Source organism: Nematolebias whitei, chromosome 18 (assembly GCF_014905685.2).
Source record: "Nematolebias whitei isolate Nwh7 chromosome 18, NemWhi1, whole genome shotgun sequence".
Classification (NCBI taxonomy): domain Eukaryota; kingdom Metazoa; phylum Chordata; class Actinopteri; order Cyprinodontiformes; family Rivulidae; genus Nematolebias; species Nematolebias whitei.
Window position 1 is genome coordinate 16,191,192 of NC_056515.1, and position 20,551 is coordinate 16,211,742.

At 39.6% G+C, this 20,551-nt stretch overlaps 1 protein-coding gene across 1 annotated transcript in view; it reads left to right on the plus strand.

The window, feature by feature from the left end:
- LOC119425070 (calcium/calmodulin-dependent protein kinase type II subunit beta) overlaps window positions 1-20,215 on the plus strand; it is a 44,029-nt gene extending 23,814 nt beyond the window's left edge. The window contains exons 6-11 of the mRNA XM_037692594.1: window positions 6,905-6,977; window positions 15,688-15,790; window positions 19,242-19,325; window positions 19,407-19,501; window positions 19,593-19,715; window positions 20,126-20,215. Coding sequence (XP_037548522.1) covers window positions 6,905-6,977; window positions 15,688-15,790; window positions 19,242-19,325; window positions 19,407-19,501; window positions 19,593-19,715; window positions 20,126-20,215 — 568 coding nt within the window. The remainder of the gene's footprint in view (window positions 1-6,904; window positions 6,978-15,687; window positions 15,791-19,241; window positions 19,326-19,406; window positions 19,502-19,592; window positions 19,716-20,125) is intronic.
- The last annotated feature ends 336 nt before the right edge of the window (window positions 20,216-20,551 follow it).

The following is a 20,551-nucleotide window of genomic DNA, read 5'->3' on the forward strand; positions in this document are numbered from 1 at the left end:
CTCAACAAAAGCACTTTGGTAATTGTTAGGAAAGCTTGCAGCTGTAGATTCATATGAACAATAATGTGTAAAAAAATCAACACAGAAATTTATTGCGTCAAAACAGACACAAACCTTAAACTGAGCTAACAATGCATATCAGTGTTGTAATTTAAAAACATATCAGAATCAGAACGCTTTTATTATCCTTGCACAGTGAAGTACAACGAAATTACTTTCCGTACAGTCGTCCTAAAGATGGACAGAAGTGTACAGGGGGCTGCAGCTTCGAAGAGACCAGGTCCAGATTCAGATATCACGTTGTTTGGGTCAGGCTGAACTCATAGATTTCCATGTCTGCATTAACAGTCTCGCTAGTACATTCTCTCATGGCGACTCCAAACAGTTGAATTTGATTTCCAACGCCAAGTCGAACTTACAACTCCTCCAAGATTTCTTCCTTCCAATCATTCATGGACACTGCCAGGAAAGATCTGATACAGCACTGCATATAGTTCGCACAAAGTCTTGAGTGTTGCCAAGCTCGGCACATTCTCCACATTCCAGGAAGCTTTAAACAGCTGCTGATGTTTATTTGTTCAAATGTGTTTACAATCCAGATTTCCACCAACTCCATACAGTAAAATCCAGTTATCGTAGATCCAATTATGTTTCCGTCCAGGTGAGATGGTTCTCCTTCACCCTGACTACCTGTTGTAAAAAAATGGATCAATTCCGTTGAGAGACCAGCTGATCAAATCCATTGTTACAAATCAGAAGGTATGCAACAAAAGGGACTCTGAAAAAGGTTCACAAGACAAAGAGCAAAGCAGGAACGGGCGAGGGACGGAGCAGAGGATGTGTCTGCCTTCCACCGAGAGCAAGCAGGAAAAACAAGTATAAATGTTTCATACTGGAGGAAAATGATCCTGCATCAGTAATGATGTCTCTGATTCATTTGTCATCAGCTCAGTTTCACCTGACAAATGCTTATGTAACACGTTTACTGATTATATAATTATAACATCAAATCAAGACATATTTGTGTGGTTGTCATATGTTACAATATTTCTGAGAGTGGGAGGATATGTGTGAAGCTGCTAGCTCACATGCCAAATGATAAAAAGAGGATCCTGAAAGAAAATGTAATTTTTAAACTATGTTAGCACCTTCAGTTACGTTAGCAATATGGCCACAGTAGATTTATTTTTAAAAAGCTGGCAGAATGCTGTTTGCTGCACACATGTATGTGTTTCATGTTCAAAACCATTTGGTTCTGACTGCTCAACACATGTGGCCTCATAAGATTTGCCTTGAAGTTAAAGCAAATAATTTGATGAAAAAAAAAATCAGGAGCATGGATTGAATAAGCTTTGATTATTCAAGATGGAAAGCTTTAATTGTAGTTGACACAGAGCTTAGAATGAACGCTGCTCATCATCTGTGCACAAAAAGACTTTATCACACAAGTGGAAACATGAGAACAGAAATGTTGAGATGCCATAATGATTGGCAACTTGTTGAAGGAAGAGATGGCTCCCTCAGTCTGATGATGGTGGCAGCTGTCAATGGGGTGGGGGTATGGGGTGGGGGTGGGGGTGTGGGGTGGGGTGGGGGGTGTCCTTCATGGTGTCTCTGTGACAGTGGCAGGACATGGACCAGAGAAGGATGTGAACAGCTAAAGATTTTTTCTGCAAAATGGATGATATGGATGTGGTGCAGTGGTTAGTGCTGTCATCTCACAACAACCAAAACCCTCTCAGTTCACCTTTTGACCTTTCTGGGTGGAGTTTGCATGTTCGCTCCGTGCATGCGTGGGTTTTCTCCGGGTACTCCAGTTTCCTCCCACAGACCAAAAACATGCATGTTAGACTGACTGGTGTCACAAACTGGTGTGGTTCAGACCCAAAGGGGCAGGCAGCACGTCGACTCGGCAGGTACAATAATAATGTTTTAATATAAAGAACACAAAATAGCTGACAGGGCAGCAAACTTACATACACAGGGAATCACTAGGAACTCAGGAGGCAAGAGGTAACAGGAGACAATGCCAGGACCATCATAAACACAAGGACACAGACTTATATACACAAATACACAGGGAGGCAATCACAAACACCTGGACGACACGAGGGTGGAAACAATCAAGACACTTAACAGGGGGACCAGGGAGTGTAGGGATGGGACCCGCCACAAGGGGGCACCATCCTTACAGTACCCTCCCCCCAAGGGGTGGGGGGAGGGGTGGATAGAGCAGAGTTTTCTTAGTTTACACATCCCCAGAAGCAATTTGATAAGTTGGCCTATTCAAGGTTGAACGGGGAGGCCAGAGTCTGATAAGCTACAGTTGTTTTTGTTCAGGCAGAGTGTTTTTTTCGTCAGCCTTGAGTTCTGCTGGTACTCTCGATGATCCGAAATGGCCAGATTTGTGGGCTTTTCGCTGGTCCGTGCTTATTAGCCTTCTCCAAGATCGATTCCAACTTGCTAGCGAGTTCCAGAAGCCGCAAGTGGCCAATTCTCATAAATGGCTTCCAGCTTACGGTTGAGCTTGTAAATCAGCTGAGTCTGAGAGCTTAAAGCACAAATTAATCCTTCACATAAGGTCGGCAGCTTTGCCATGGCCGAAACTGCTGCTGACGTCTTCCTTAGTAGCCGATAACATAGGTATCCAACGGTGTCAACAAGCAGAAACCCTGCTAAAAAAAGAGCGTTACATGCCATGCGGTCAAGTTGTGAGTTAGGATGCTCTTGAAATGCCATCTTCAGTGTTTTCTTTAGCTTTCTTCTTCTTATCCAGTTTAGGAGTGGAAGAGTGCAGGGCAGTTTTTGTAATGGCTGTGGTGTTGACGGACCAAGAGAAATGTACCCCTTAACTTGAAAATAATGGTAACAAAGTGTCATTGTTAGCAGTGTGGTGGTGACAAAGTCTTACCAACATGTAAACTCCAAAGTTCCAATGAATATTCTTCCTTCTGTTGATGAAAACACATCAAGTAGGAAAAGAGTTTCAAGTGATGCAACATAAAACAAGTACTGACTTTAGTGTTGTTTCTCAGAAGTGTCCTTCAAAGTGTAGATTGCCAAAAGTTTATGGAAACTGTATTGCTGATCTAAAAAAAAGTTAAGTCTGGTCCTCTGGACATTCAAAAAACAAAACAAACAAACAAAAAACAAAACAAAAAAACACTCTGGTCCAGAGGACGAGACTTAACTTTTTTTAGATTTTTCTACGTGGATTATTGAGCATGCATCAGGATGTATTGCTGATCTTTTCTTCTTTGTTCATAATTAAAAAAATAGAAAATGTTATTTGCACAGTCAACAAATAGCTCAGTGCTTCTGTAGAAGTTGCCAAAATCGTTTGTAGTTTCCATTTTAGAAAAGATTTGATTAGTTTTTAGAGATGTGTTTTGTCAGAACAGGACGAAGACAAATTGTATAAAGTGTAAACCTGATCAGAAAAAAAGCCAAGTATTAGGAAACATGCTTTAACTGTTCTATTTTTTTATTTAACCTTTTTTAATTTAATTTTATGAATTAATTTATTTTTATTTTTTCCTCTCTGGCTCTGATCGAGGTGGCAGCTTCTGTCTTTCCTCCCCCGTTTTTCCTTCCTCCTGCTCTGCTCTCTGTGTGTCTGGGTCTCATCTCCCGAACATAAATTAAGAAAATTATGGATTTGGTATTGTGGGCGTTCAACTCTATTGATAAGATTTTTTCATCAAAGCGACAAGGTCCTGGAGAACCGGCATGTCCAGCTGAGACTCACGCTGTGGGGTACGTCATGGATTTGTGGGGAGTGTGGCAGATGATGTGTCTCTCAGTTCTGTCTCAGGAGGATGTTGAAGACGTTTACATATTTGGAATTATGATAGCAGGGACTCTGCTTTTTGACATCGGCGGGGCTCTGTTTTATCGACTTTTGAAGAAGACGGCGGCAGCAGTTTCAGCCATGGAAAAGCTTCTGAGTCAGTGTGAAGGTCTGGTCCGTGCAGTAGGAACTTTAAATCATCTGGTTTATGAGCTTAACCGTAAGGTGGAAGCGATTTATGAGAATCGCAGACAACCTGCGACTTCTGGGACTCGTCAGCGTTGTGGGTTCGACCTTGAAGGAGACTCATAGCATGGATCAGTGGAATGGAATCCCACAATTAGGCTTTTTTGGAACCAGAACGCCCAGATGGACTCAAGGCTGGAAAAAAATATGTCTGCCTGAAGAAAAAACAAAAATCAAGCTTATCTGAATCTGACTCCCCGACGGCCTCGGAGACAGCCCGACTATCAAATTTCTCCTGGGACATGAGTACCCAAGGACAAAAGCTTCATCTATCGCACCCCCCCCCCCCTCCCCCCGAGAACTTTCTGTGTTATCAGAACTGCTGGCTGGAACAACATCTTCAGAAACTGTGGCTGATCTAAAAAAACGCTCATGGACAAATCTCAACACCTCGATGTCAAATGCAAATGTAATCATGTTTTAATTGTCACAAATCGTGTCATGATAGACAAGATGTGAAAGATCTTTTTTTGTATTGCCACTATCTACCCTCATGTTTCTACCCCTTTTCCTATCTCAAAAATATTATTCTGAACAAGAATAAGAAAAGGCAGCGCTTTCTATAGTTGCAGCTTCGTGCACTCCGCCCATCTTTCGGACGACTGTACGTACATGTTCGCGTTGTATCTCAGTGCAATGCCAATAAAGTTTATTCTGATTCTGATTTATACAGGTTAGTCCTATTGAGCCTCAATGACTCATTTACATGAGAGTCTTGATTTTAACAAAGAGTGATGACAACAATAGACAATCATAAAAGATTGTCCTGACCTCGTCCTGTAATGTCCACACTTTACTTATGTGACATAAAGGATGATGCAGCTTCTCATACTCAAGCGTCTTTATTTTACTCGTACGTTCAAACAACAGTACTGTAGTACCCAGAATCCTTTGCAAACTCATCTCTTAAAGTGACCGTACTTCAGTATTTACCATACATTACATCTCCCCTCCTTAAAAGAGGATATCTATATAACTACAGTAAATTAGTTGTTGTTTTTCAATGTATGTTTTTTTCCTTCACAAACAATTTTCATAAATCAAATAGCTCACTAATAACAGAAATTTATTTTAACTTTAATTAACGCTTTCCAGTCCATCGTCATCTGTGAATCCTTTGCGCACTCATCTCTTAAAGTGACCGTACTTCAGTATTTACCATACATTACATGTCCTGCTCCTGACATCGCTCCTCCAATCACACCTGTCTCCTTGTCTCCTTGTCTCCTTGCTGTCTTTCCTTACCGTGCTGCCTCCTTTATCCTCACCCTGCTGTTTTGTCTCCACAGTCACTGTATCCATCAGATTCTAGACAGTGTGTCACACACACACCAACATGACATAGTGCACAGGGACCTCAAGGTGTGTGTGTGTGTGCGTGTCTCATTCTGTTGTGTTACTTTACATGCTTGTGTCCTGTATTGTTCTTTGAAATATGCCTGTGGTTTCAAACCAGTTGCCTGTGCCTGCTGTCTGCCTCTCTGTCTGCGTCCTTGTGACTCTGCTTGTATTCAGGTTTTGCTTGGTGCACTATTTTACATGGTCTCAAAGGAAAACGTTCATTTTCAGTGCGTCCCTGCGTACAAGACTGCCAGAGCCCCTGAATGAGAGTGTGAGTTGTAAGAAATGTTCGAAACGAGGTGAAGGTCAGTTAAATAAGAGGAGAGCTGCATTGTTTTAGGCGCTCGCTGAAGCTTTCCCTCAATATGATGTTGCTGCTGTTTGTGAATAAATTACTCAGGAAACTGTGGAGGTGAGACGGTTTCTCCCACACGGAGCTGCAGATCACTCCTACACTGTTTGACTCGTGTTTGGACCCTTCTGGGAAATTAAAAAAGTCAACCTGCCTTTTTTCCCTCTTTATAGCTCACAGACAAGTGTTTTCTTGCAAAGTGGTCATTCTCACAGTGAGTGTGTGTGCGTGTGTGTGTGTGTGTGCGTGTGTGTTAGAGAGGTAATACAGTAGTCCCTCGCTACTTCGCAGTTCGTTTATTGTGGACTCGCTCTTTCGCGGTTTTTCAAAATAAGAGTGAACATGACACACATTTGTCTGATTGATGGATGAGTCGCACGATCGTCATGTTTTTTATTTATTTAAAATTAATTATTTTAAATTATTTAGCACCTGCTGCACATTTGTGCAGAGCTGCAGAAAAAAGCGTCCTCCTGCACCTTTGTGCAGTCCATTGTTGCACTAGCACCACTATATGCCAGCAGACAGCAAGTGTGTTGTTTCAGTAGCGGGGCTGAATAAGTAGTAGTCTAAGAACAGAGTTCTTTTAGAGAAAATATCAGGCGATATGGAGCAGTCAGTGACATTTGTATGTGACAGAGTGGATAATATATGCTACAGCTTTCCCACAAACCTTCAACTGTCTCTTCATTCACTGCACTACACCGCTGTGAACCACAACAGAAGTACCCTGAAGTCCTGAATTACTTCAGCCGTGGAGCAGAAAGAGCTCCCCCCCACACACACACACACTCCAAAGGAAACCGGAGGTTCAACAGGAAGGTTAACGCCATACTGCAGGATAAACTTCCTCCTGCAGCTGATCAACTGTTCTCCATGCAGAGCGGAGAAGTGGGCGTGGCCAAGAGCTCTTGCAGTTGGCTGAGAGCAGAGGAGGGAGGGTGCTCTTTAAGAGCGTTTACACTTTAGAAACATTATATATATATATATATATATACACTAATATAAACTACCACTTGTACTACTATTCCTACTTCGTGGCTTTTCACTTATCACGGGTCTTCATGGTAGGATCCCGCGATAAACGAGGGACTGCTGTATAAGGGCGTTCTGCTGCCTCTGCATGAATGTGGCTGTGTACAGACTAACCTCCTCCCCCTGCTGTTTGCATGCAGTCATTGCATCCAGCAGATCCTGGAGGCTGTGCTCCACTGCCATCAGATGGGAGTGGTACATCGAGACCTTAAGGTGAGTCACCTGCGGGGCTGTGTGTGTGTCAGTGTGCGTCTGTTTGGGTACAGAAAAAAATGTGTCAATTATACACACAAATAAGTTCAGCATCTGCACTTTGGATCTCAGCTTTAATGGACTGAGAAGAGACAACGGTGTTTTTTAGATAAAGAGGGAATTTCTAGTGTGTAGACACCAAAATAGTTACATTGGTTCAATGTCATGATTATATTCACAGTTTAGGGCAAAACTTAACAATGGATTCAATTCAATTCAATTTTTTTTCAATTCAGTTTATGTATATAACGCCAAATCGCAACAAAGTTGTCTCAGGGCACTTTACAGGAACATTCAGACCAACTTCTTAATAATACTCATTAAAGATGAAAGTTAATCTCTTGGCGCCTTCCTCATGGATATTTTACAGTTTAATATGAAAATAATTTGAGTTATTTAAATCAAAATAATAAAGGAATTATTAACTAACAGATTAAGATCATTTTTGGGGCAAATCGTTTAGACAAGAAAATAACATTTCTTATTTGTTTTGTCCTTCCAGGACATTGCAATGATGCAACTATTGATGTAAACAATCCCTGAAAATGTTGCTCAGTTTTGAAATTTTACCCAATCCCTGCAACTTTTCTGTAAACTTGACAAAACCCCTTCACCCCCTGCCTATTTCTACTTCTTTGAAAACTATGCCTGTATGGCGAAAACATGTCCAATGCCAGAAACATGTATTTGTCACAAGATATTACTGATGAAATCTGTTTCGTCTTCTCACCTGAGGGTGGTAGAAAATGGTTTTGCTCTTCACGCAGCTGAAACATTAGTGAAACAATACTCTTAAAATATTAGTGAAACAAAAGTAATTCAGGATACTGAATACTGAATATTTGTTCACGGTTCAGACTAGGTCGTGCTCCGCTCTGATACAGTCTTTGAGTTAGAACAAGACTGATGACAGATGGTGGTGTTCTGCTTGACTTTTTTTTTTTGTAATAAATTGTTTAAGAATATCAACAAGCTAGGTTTTGTCAAACACTTTTCTGCCATAAAACACTTAAGAATGGTTGGGTGTGTTCATTTTCCATCATTCATTCTAGCACAGCTTGAAGTGATAATTAGCACCAAGAGAGGAGTTAATTTGTTCACTGGATGGCAAAAACATTATCTGCTAGGAATCTGAAACAACTTATATGAGTGATAAAAGTTTAATATTATACTGGCTGACAACATAAATGTGCAACTGAGACATGAGAAATGCCAGAAGTCACCTGCTGGTTCCAACAGAGCCAGTAATCACCATGTTCATCAGATTGATCAACTTTCTTCATTACATTTGACATCTGCACTTTCAGTATCTGTTTATTTAAATAAATAAATAAATAAATAAATAAAAACGTACAACACCCAGATATTTTTTAAAAGGATTTTCTAAAAGTTTATAAAAGTCTGAGATTACAACTGTAGGTCCTGGTTAGATAAAAGAAAAATGATTATATTAATGTAATTATTTTATGTTAAAAAAGTTGAGTGCCATGTATGATTTCAAGTCACCCTCCCTAACGAAGTGTTCAGGGGGGATATAGTTTTCTTCTTGAGGGGCAGATAAGTCTGGATGTCATCTGCGTACAATGGAAGGAAGTAGTTTTTTTCTTTTTTAAATTGAACCAGGCTTATATATATAAGTTAAGTATAAATAAACTGTATAAGGAGAACAGAACTGGACCAAGAATAGATCCTTGCGGAACCCCACAGTTAAGGGGAACTGGAGATGAGGAGATGATGACGAGTCATGTGATTAAGGTCTTTTTGGTAGGGCTTAAAGCTCACAAAAGTTCAAGACTAAAAGGCTTAAAGCATTCCAAGTCTATTACATTCTTAATGCAATGCTCTAGTTCAGAAATGAGTACTGTTTTCAAAAGCTGCGTTTGCTCCAGCATCCCAAGAGAAAATTACTTTGTGCTTGAGTTCTAGCTGCATCCTATCTTTTTGCACTTCTGTGAAATGTGGGTACACAAATATGCACAAATCTTTCAACAAAAGAAAATGCACAAATAATCTGCAAATTTAATAAAACTTTATTGATACATAAGCCACTTGCTTTGTGTATTAAGTGCTACGTTTTGCCACAAATTGTGAAGCTGATGACAAAACTCAGTGTGAACTATTAGATTGTGGTGTACACCTTCATATTTGTCAAACTAGACTTTTGCACCAAGTTTGACTAAAAGTCTGCAGATGTTCTTCTTTTTCCATCCTTGTTATATACTGTACATTGTTAGACTGTTGTTCTAGAGGTGACAGCTGGTAAGTGTTGTGGTTATGAAGGCCAGTATGACTGTGCACTTATCTCAAGCTTGGCTTGTTGACGTGCATGAAGTTTGTGTCCAAATAATTAAATCAAGGTGTGCATGCACTTTATTGTATGGCATGAGTGATTGTTTGACTAACTCTGTTCTCAAAAGACTATCAGGTGAAAATACGTCTTACTGGATGTTTCCAGTTTTCAGGTTTCAACAGTAATGCTGAGGTTGACCCAAGTGTGTTCTTACACCTCGACATCCCAGTTAGGCGACGTCACACCTGCAGCTAAGAAAGAGTTTTAAACCAGAAACATCAATTTTTATATTCCTGAGTTTCTCTAAAGGTTTACTGGTGTGCCTGGTGTTATAAGCAGGACAACAGCCAGTTCACAAAGTGGGAATAAATCCAGAAGATGTTGTGTCTTGAATTTAAATCTATTCCAACATTTTAGTCCTGCAGCATAAAAAAAATTAAAAGTTTACGGTAAAAAGACGTTTTAAACTAGTCGTTTCTACAAGTAGTTCACATTTTGGTACAAAGCAGCATTGACCGATAAGTGAGTCACTCATCAGGCGCTGAAATAACCATATGGATAAAAACTCCATCATCACTCACCACAGACAGACTATACCATTAACAGATGCTGTTAACAAAATATCTCATGAACCACAGGACAATTTTTAATAAAAGGCCCAAAAAGGAATCACTGACTTCATTTCTGATTAACCTTTGGAGACAATCTGCCTAAAGATGGCCGCCCCAGCCAATTAACCTTAAAGAACACAAAAAGGACTAAAACTTAATGAATTTTATAATAATTGATCTAAAGTTTTATATGGCAGTAACTAAGGCTGATGTCCAACACATATTCTGAGTACTAACAGCACTTGCACAAAATCTGTTTTTTTAATTTTGCCATTAACTATTTGCAGTCAGCTCGTGTCTTTTAGCAAAATATCTTATAAACCATTGGATAAATTTTAATAACTACTTCAGGGATTTATAATTGGATTGACCTCTATAACTGGGTAACGTTTGGAAACAATTAAACTCAATATGGCCGCAAGAACCAGCTGATCTAAAAACTACAGACATAACTGTGATTTAGGTAATTTTCCAAATAATCTGCTAAAATTTGCTCTGGTTGCAGCTGAAAGTCCTCCTGAACATATACTGCAAGTGCTACTCATTCTGTGAGATTTTTGCCCTAAAGTTTAACATTAATTATTGGAATCAACCCTGTTTGTCTGTTAACAAAATATCTACTGAACCACTGGAAAGGTTTTAATTAAACTTTCAGAAAGTAGTCATTAAATGTGCAACTGATTAGGTTTTAGAATCAATCCAATTCAAGATGGCTACCTAGGCTACTGAAAATTTGACAACAAAATAATCGCTGCAAATCAATGAATGTTTTTGATATTGAGCTACATTTTTATTTGTAGTAACTGAGTTATCTCCAGCAGATAATCTGGGAATAAAACTTCACAGAATGTTATTTTCATGGATAACCGAAACAGCTCCATCGTATTCGACGTCAGGCAATCTTAGTCTAAAATACTGACGTAAAAGGCGGCGGGCGATATGCATTCACTTAATGAATGCTAACGTTATGTTAGCTTTGGCCAGAGGCAGCATCGACTTCCCAAATATATTTTTAAAATGTGGCAATAAATGCAAAAAAAATAAAGCACGAAGTCTTACATTTATTCTGTCTGAAATAAAATGAGATTACAATAAATGTAAGAATCCATACTTTGTTTTTGGTAATTTTATGATATATCATTTATGATTTGTGCCACAGATTATATCCTCCTTGAATTAAAACTTTGAGGAACATTTTCCACAGAGCCGAATTAAAGGCTGTCCCAACAGAGGAGGCTGAAGACCTGGGATGATTTCTCAAGTGAAGGTTTATTGAGTTCCTCTGAAGGAACAGACAGAGCTGCTGCAGTTTCTTTAGACGAGCTGAGATTGGGGGGTGGGGGTGGGGGTGGAGGGGGGCACACACTTTGTAGCGGAGGATATCTGATCCTTCCCACACCTTTGGAACTGTTCATCCACACAGATTAGATAGATTTAATACAAACAGCTGCTCCAACGACCACAAACATCCCATCGTTCTTTTTTGTTAACTCTTCTGTGATGGACAAGTGGCTTTCTAAATATAAGTTAATTAAAGAAAACAATGCATTAAAAGATTTGTGGCTGGATTTTAGTTATTTAAGAGCCATGTACAGGAGAAGACGGATAAAACTGCAAAAATTCACCTTTCCATTTCCTGAAAGAATGCACAACCCAGCTGCTTTTAAGTTTTAAACTAAAAATATCATGTTGAGAAATGATACCACTTTACAATAAGGCTCACCTTATAGATGCTAATAAATAGTTTATAGATACATTATTAAGTCCTCTATAAACACTTTATAAATCATTAATAATTGTTTATTATGTGTTAATTAAGGGTGACAGAGAGACAAAACTGACCAGTTTCTTGCCAAATAGTGAGCCAACTCTGCCACCTGTATATTTCATCTAGTGTTGTTATATTAAACATTTCAGATTAACTTACTACCTTGTAAGCACAATAAGCATTTGTAAACATCATTTTTTTAGGATATAATATTAGTTGTAGATACTTAAAATGCAATGATAAAGTACAATATTCAAGTTATATACTATATATAGTATACAAAGTTCAAGAGTGACTTGACACAAGGAATGTGATAGCTGAAACCCTTGTCTTGCATACGTCTGTGCGTGGTGGTTCTTGAAGCACTGACTCCAGCTGCAGCCCACTCTTTGTGAATCTCCCCCACATTTTGGAATGGGTTTTGTTTCACAATCATCTCCAGGGTGCAGTTATCCCTATTGCTTGTACACTTTTTTCTACCACATCTTTTCCTTCCCTTTGCCTCTCTATTAATGTGCTTGGACACAGAGCTCTATGAACAGCCAGCCTCTTTAGCAATGACCTTTTGTGTCTTGCCCTCCTTGTGCAACGTGTCAGTGGTCATCTTTTGGACAACTGTCAAATCAGGAGTCTTCTCCATGATTGTGTAGCCTACAGAACTAGACTGGGACCATTTAAAGGCCTTTGCAGGTGTTTTGAGTTAATTAACTGATTAGACTGTGGCACCAGGTGTCTTCAATATTGAACCTTTTGGTTTTACAATATTCTAATTTTCTGAGATCCTGAATTTGGGGTTTTCATTAGTTGTCAGTCATAATCATCAACATTAAAATAAATAAACATTTGAAATATATCAGTCTGTATGTAATGAATGAATATAATATACAAGTTTCACTTTTTGAATGGAATTACTGAAATAAATCAACTTTTCCATGATATTCTAATTTTATGACCAGCTCCTGTATATGCTAAAAAAATAGGTTTACAAATGCTTATTGTGCTTACAAGGTAGTAAGTTAGTCTGAAATGTTTAATATAACAACTCTAGATGAAATATACAAGTGGCAGATTTGGCTCATTATTAGGCCAAAAAAACGGGTCAGTTTTGTCTCTCTGTCATCCTTAATGAATGCATAATAAGCACTTATTAATGATTCATACAGTGTTTATAGAGGAATTAATAACATATCTACAAACTATTTATTAGCCATCTTTAAGGGGAGCCTTATTGTAAAGTGGTACTGAAATGATTTAAATAATGTAAATGACATTCTGTGCAAACTCTTGTAAGATCTTATAAGATGAGATGACTCTCAGCTACACCAACATTTATCTCAATATCTGAATAAATGACTTTATTATAACCATTTATTTATAGCTGAAATATATCCGCGATGGCAGCCATCTTCTTTGATTGGGTTCTCTCCAAAAGTTAATAACTAAATAATCACTTGTTGAAGGTTTTATTAGGTTCAGTGTGTTTAATTGTAGCAGAATAAGTAAAATATGTACTTGGTTTTGACATTCTACTAGACAGTTTTAACCCACGCATTTATTTTTATGTGTGTTTGTCTGAATTGTTAGCAAAGTATCCACTGAACAGATTTCATTGAAGCTTTCAGAACTGGACGTACAACTAATTAACTATGGAGTCACTTAAATTCAAGATGGCTGTCACAGCTATTCAGTATTAGCCCACAATAAGTCAATAAACAGTAAGTTTGTTAAATGGCCCTTGGGCCTCCTTATCTTTCATAATCATAACCTTGAATCTGAAATGAACAGATAATTTCAGTTTTTATCTCAAAGTTTCACTATAATTTTGACTTAGCAAATCTAAAATATGAGATTTTTGTTCCTTTAATCTCTTTAACCATTTGACTCAGTGATTTACGTATTTGCCTTGTAATTAATTTAGATTAGTCAATCTGAGTTTGATCTCTGACATTAAAGCAATAAATATTTTCCTTCTTATATATGTTGCTGGACTGTAACAACTTCTTACCATATAGAATGATTCTTCTTGCAGCTGTTAAAGTTTATTGATCTTTGCTGACAGAGTTTTTGATCGAACCAGCAGAGGGAGACAGGATGTTTGTCCTGCAGCTGGAACACATGCAGATGTTTCTGTGTGACGTGATGAACGCCGCTCTATAGTTGTCAGTCTGTTACATCTGTGACTGTTGCAAACACACGAGCTGTATCCATCCTGCTGGGTAATTTAATTATCCTATCATCATTTCCTTAATCAAATAATCCACACAGAAATGGATCCAAGAAGATTTTTCAACCAGTTTACTCCTTGCAAGGGGGGCAGAGTTAACACACAGGCATAAAAGATGTTACATGTCGCTCCGGTCCAAGAGTTAAAGCTTACAAACCCATTATCAGACAGAGACGAGGTCAAGACAACCTCTGCTTCACAGCTCACAGTTGTTGAAGGCGTCAGAAGTTATCAGTTATCAATTATCAGTTATCAGTTATCAGACTCCTCTCTGAGTCGACACAAAGACTCTCTTGACTTCACACACATGGTTCTATATTAATTCAACATTAGTGAGTGAAAACATCCATGACCTTTACATAACATCCGACCTCAAGTTAAAAACGGCGGAGCGGGCCCATCTGTCAGTGTGTACGTGTGTAAGTGGATCAGAATATCTGGGTGCTGCTTTAAATAAGCGTGTGCTGCATCCACAGCTGTTGTTGGTCTTGTATCGGTCCGTCTGGACGTCTGTGCTCCGTGACCTCCTTACAGAGTCATGAAACTAACTCAGAGGACATTTTACTCACATCACGACAGTCTGATGGTTGTGTAGAGAATAAATGTGCTTATGTCCTGGACCAGAGTTTTAACTCCATGAAACTTTTCAGACAACAAATAAAAGTGATAAACTACACAGCAGCTAAATATTTTATGCCTAATGTTCCTTTAAGGAATGCATATCACCCGCCTCCTTTCATGCCAGTTTCAGACTGAGATAAGATCATCTTATGACAGGAGGGACGGAGTTATAGTCAAATGATGCTATGAATGTGTGTAAAACAGACTTATTTGTTTTTATTTATTAATTTAGAGCATTGTTTTGCCTGATTTGCTAAATTTGCTGTGCTGTGATCGCCATCTTGAATTAGGTTGAGTCCAGAAATGAATCAGCTGTAGGTCTCCACTCAACGCTGTCTTTGTGAAAAAGTGCAAAACTGCTTTCAGAGCTGAGCTATAAGTTTATATAAAATAAATGATGCAACCACAGAAGATAAACAAGTATCACAACGAGGTTATAAATGTTTGCAAAGGCATAAACATTAATTCAGAAAAAAGAAAACAAGAGGAACTGAACAACTGAGTAAAACTTTCAGAAAGTGACGTCAAAGAACAAAAACAACCACAAATGTATTAGAAATGAGCCTAAAATGTAAAGCAGATATAACGGAGTAAATAATTACACAACACAACCACTGACAAAAACAAGCGCATAAAACACCACGTTAAGATGCAAAAAGAATTAAAATGACTCAATGTTGGCTTGATTAAATAATAACATCCATCCGGCTGACAGATTAAAACTGCATGAATTGTAAATCTGTTGCCATGGTAACACAGCTCCTTTACGTGTGCAGAGGCTGACCTCAGGTGTCAGAATGGACTCTGGAACAAGAGGTTCTCAGACGGACGGTCGTTAACTGAACCGCTGCAGCCTGCTTGCTGCCTAGACCACGCTCGTCTCGTGTGCACGTTCGTGCTCTCGCACACACACACGAGTCAGACATGACACTGACAGAGAGGTGCAGGTGCAAACCTGATAGAAATGATGAAAGTGTTTCAGTTTGCCACTAAAACATGTCAACTTCCTCCTGTCTTCAGAAAACCACGCAGTCTTCTTCTGTTGTTGCTTCAGTTTTATTAACCCCAGTAGACCACCTGGATCAGGTCCAGTCTAGCAGACTGACTGGAACCTAACGAGCTAACAGAGCTGACCCGACTGTGTGTTCCACCTGCAGCCGGAGAACCTGCTGCTGGCCAGTAAGTGTAAGAATGCAGCCGTCAAACTGGCTGACTTTGGACTGGCCATCGAAGTTCAAGGAGAACAGCAGGCTTGGTTTGGTAAGTTAAACACACACACACACACACACACACACACACACACACACACACACACACACACACACACACACACACACACACACACAGCTCTCCATACAGCAGTGAGCTCTCTGGTGGCTGAATAATTCAAAGTTTTAGAGGTGTCACCCACACTGTTTCCTCGTCTCCTAGCTGTCCCATCCTTGAGCACTTCAGTCCCGTCTAATCTCTGTTGTGTCCAGCAGCCATGCAGCCCGGCTCCCATCTTTGCACCTTTAGCTGTCTTCAGCTGGTCTTTGTAGCACTTCTTCTGTCCTCCAGCAGGGCATTGACCTTGCTGTAATTGGCAATGAAGCACATGTCCTATATGTCCACATGTTCCAGATGTTCACATGTCCTAGATGTCCACATGTCCTAGATGTTCACATGTCCTAGATGTCCACATGTCCTTTTCTTTTTTTGCAAAATTGCAAAATAAAAAGGCAGATTTTCTGTTTTACAAAAAAGAGCTATAAGAATTATTAGTAGGAAGTGCTATGGTCACCCATCAAATATATTATTTCATCAGATGAAATTATTAAAATTATATGATTTGGTTGAATATAGTATTTATAAAGCTCATAAGAAATATTACCCCCAAATATTCAATTAAAAGTTATTTAAAAAGAGAGTTGTTATAACTTAAAGGGAATGAAAAAGTTTGTAAAACCTCCATTTAGAACTGGTCTGAAGGAGCTGCGTTGTAATTCAGGGAATAGGATGTGGAATTGCCTCGACATCACCATAAACATTTCTAAAACAATTAATATGTTTAAAAAGATGATTAAGTTAAAATTGTTGGGGAGGTACGATGCCAAGTCAAGGGTGTCTAATATTTTTTGTTTTCTCTTTGGAGATTGTTCAAGCGTAAGCTGGTGTTTGTTTGTAGTTATTTTATATTTTTTTAAATATGAGGCAGATATAAGAATTTTCTTCTTCTTCCTGCACCCTTTTCATTCACTGTTTTTTTTTTTTTCTGTTTTGATGAATTTGTTTTGTTTTTGTTTCTTTTAAATAAATAAATAGATGGATAAATAAATAAATAAATTTAAACATCTATGGAGGTTCACTTTTGAAATTAGGCTAGGCAGATCTGGACCAGTTATGATTTAAGCGTTTCGTTGTCTTTAGTCTAATGAGTCATTAGCAATAGTGTATTTCAGAGCAACACATACAAACAATAATGTTTATAAGCAGAGGTAAATGATTTCAGCTGAATTATAGTTAAAATGGCACAGACTGACGGAGACGAGTGCTTCAAATTTACACTCTTATTTTTGAAAAAGAGTCGGAGCAAAGATCTATAAAGAAACTGTAGCTATGTGCAACCGTGTCTATAGAGGAAGTTATTTTTCTATAGGAAATTTGGGACGTAATTATCTCAAATTAGTCGTAAAACACGTAAAATAAATTATGCAAGAAGTATTTTCTCTACAAAATAAGACGTAGTGAAAACTTGTTGTAATCTTTCCTTAGTTTTTTGTGAAAACAGGAAGTTGGAAGCTCCGATGTGTCTCCTATAAGAAAAAACTCGTTTATTAACAGGATTCATCTGAAGAATCTGTCACATGTTCGATTTAACATGCTTCAAACTCACTCAGACGTGCTTCTCTGGTTAAAGTCCATTCAGATTCCCACCCGAACTTAAACAAATTCCCGCAGCACCGAGGCACACAAGACAACATTTGGAACCTTATTTTATTATTTGTGGTAACGAGAGCAAAGTTTGCATTGATTACACTGACACAGAAAATGAGGTGCAGCCTGGTGTGGGTGGAGGAAACTGATTAAGACCTGAAGGAACTGATTATCTCTGAGCGTGAAGCCAAGATCATTGAGCAAATGTAATTATAAATTATTAGATTCATGATTTATTTATTTATTTGAAAACTGTTGAGATTGTTTTTGCAGCTGAATAGTCAGAAAACTGGAAAAAGCAACAAAATGATGTGAAGTATAAAAAGATTATAGATGTTGAAGAAGCACAACAAGTTAATGGGCAAGTTGTGATGTAGTTCAAAGTTCTTGTCAAATAAAAACTGTGCAAATAATTTATGATGCAGAGCAGGTTGACAGGATGATGACACTGTTCAGACTGAGACGTGCAACTGAAACACATGAAATAAACTGGTACAGAGAGGTTTGGATGAATTGTAGTTAGAGACGACATGGAGGTAGCTGGAGAGAGGACAGAGGACGCAGAGGACAGAGTGAGGACAGAGGATGCAGAGGACAGAGTGAGGACAGAGGATGCAGAGGACAAAGTCAGGACAGAGGATGTAGAGGACAAAGTCAGGACAGAGTATGCAGAGGACAGAGTGAGGACAGAGTATGCAGAGGACAGAGTGAGGACAGAGGACGCAGAGGAGAAAGTGAGGACAGAAGATGCAGAGGTCAAAGTGAGGACAGAGGATGCAGAGGACAGAGTGAGGACAGAGGATGCAGAGGAGAAAGTGAGGACAGAGGACGCAGAGGACAGAGTGAGGACAGAGGATGCAGAGGAGAAAGTGAGGACAGAGGACGCAGAGGAGAAAGTGAGGACAGAAGATGCAGAGGACAAAGTGAGGACAGAGGATGCAGAAGACAGAGTGAGGACAGAGGATGCAGAGGAGAAAGTGAGGACAGAGGATGCAGAGGACAGAGTGAGGACAGAGGATGCAGAGGAGAAAGTGAGGACAGAGGACGCAGAGGACAGAGTGAGGACAGAGGATGCAGAGGACAAAGTGAGGACAGAGGATGCAGAGGACAGAGTGAGGACAGAGTGAGGACAGAGGATGCAGAGGACAGAGTGAGGACAGAGGATGCAGAGGACAGAGATGGAAGAGGATGACTCGCTGTGGCGACTCCTGAAGAAGGAAAAGCAGAATGAAAAAGAAGAAGAAGACCGTTATGAATGAATTAGAATGTAAATGCTCAATGTAAATGTGAATGTAAAGTATCCATCTGGAATTTGGTTGGAGCCACATGGACACTTCTGTCCCTCGGTCTGACGCAGAGACAACCTGTGGAGGAAGCTCAATGTGTTTGAGGTTGTCTTCATTTAGTCCTGATCTCTGTTTTATGACAGCAGGTCCATAGATGGAGCAGTAAATCAAGAAGGCTGCCTTTTAGATTAATGTTGAAAATTGTTTCCAGCACCAAAACAAGAGATGTACACATACAGTGGTGCTTGAAGTCAAAATCATTTTCCTCAATCAATCTATAAATAAATGATCAAGTATAATAATAATTTTGTCTCATTTATTTAACTGGATTCTCTTTATTTACTTTTAGAACTTGTGAAAACATCTGTTCATGTTTTAGGTCATATTTATGAAGAAATATAGAAAATGATGAAGGCTTCACTGTAGCTCAACTCTGATAAAGTTCTCCTTGCGTGAAAAACAGCTGCAGAACAAAAACCAAGTCCTGCTCGGTTTGTTCTTGTCTGCAGGTTTTGCAGGAACTCCCGGCTACTTGTCTCCAGAGGTGCTGAGAAAGGAGGCGTACGGTAAACCCGTGGACATCTGGGCATGTGGTGAGCTTTTTGTTTGTCGCTGCCTCCACCTCCTCGCTCTCCTGCTTGTCGCTCACCGATAGCTCGTGCCTTTGTGTGCAGGTGTCATCCTTTACATCCTGCTGGTTGGGTACCCTCCATTCTGGGATGAAGACCAGCATAAGCTCTACCAGCAGATCAAGGCTGGAGCGTACGATGTGAGCTCCTCTACTTTTCTGTCACTTCAAGTCAGACACTTTGCTGCTTACATCTTTAACGTATGTGTGGGCATGCACGGGTGGGGTTTAGTTTCCCTCCCCAGAGTGGGACACGGTGACTCCAGAGGCCAAAAATCTGATCAACCAGATGTTGACTATTAACCCTGCCAAGAGAATCACTGCCCAGGAGGCTCTGAAGCACCCATGGGTCTGTGTAAGTATCATCCAGCACAGGAAACACTTCTTCACTTCCTCTTTGACTAATCACTGAGTGAATCCCCAACATTAATATAAACTGCACTATAGGACTTACTTTTGTTTTTGCCTGAGTTGCTGTTGGTTGTGGAAGGTCATCAAAGATCATGGACTTTTAAAATAAATCAGAGAGCTCATGCAGACAAGTGTATCTGTATCCATTCAGCTGGCTCTGCTCCACACCATCTCCTGCACAAATAAAATCCAGTAAATCTGGATATTTCCCAGTAAAGCTGTTACATCAGGAGCCTCAGAATCAACAAAATGTTGTTCAAAGTGGACTCTGTCCAACATGCCCACATAAACCTGTCACTGCCTTTCTGTGATGTTTTATTTTCAGCAGCTCTCTTTTTTTTTGTCTGCCCACAGCAACGCTCGACTGTGGCCTCCATGATGCACAGACAGGAGACGGTCGAGTGCCTGAAGAAGTTTAACGCCAGGCGGAAACTCAAGGTGTGAAACAGTGAATAGAGACAGTTGGAAACCTTTGCTTTATCTGCTCCAAATGGAGTTGATCAATATCCACACAAACAGACATAATTATAAAAGATTATCATAAGAGAAAATGACATGGAGTTATGTCATACTTTCATTCATCCATCCATTAGCTTCCACTTATTCCGAGGTCGGGTCACGGGGCAGTAGCTTGAGCAGGGAGGCCCAGACATCTCTTTCCACAGCCACCTCTTCCACCTCTTCTGGGAGGACTCCAAGGCGTTCCCAGGCCAATCGAGAGACATAGTCTCTCTAGCGTATCTGGGTCTTCCCCAGGGTCTCCACCCAGTTGGACATGCC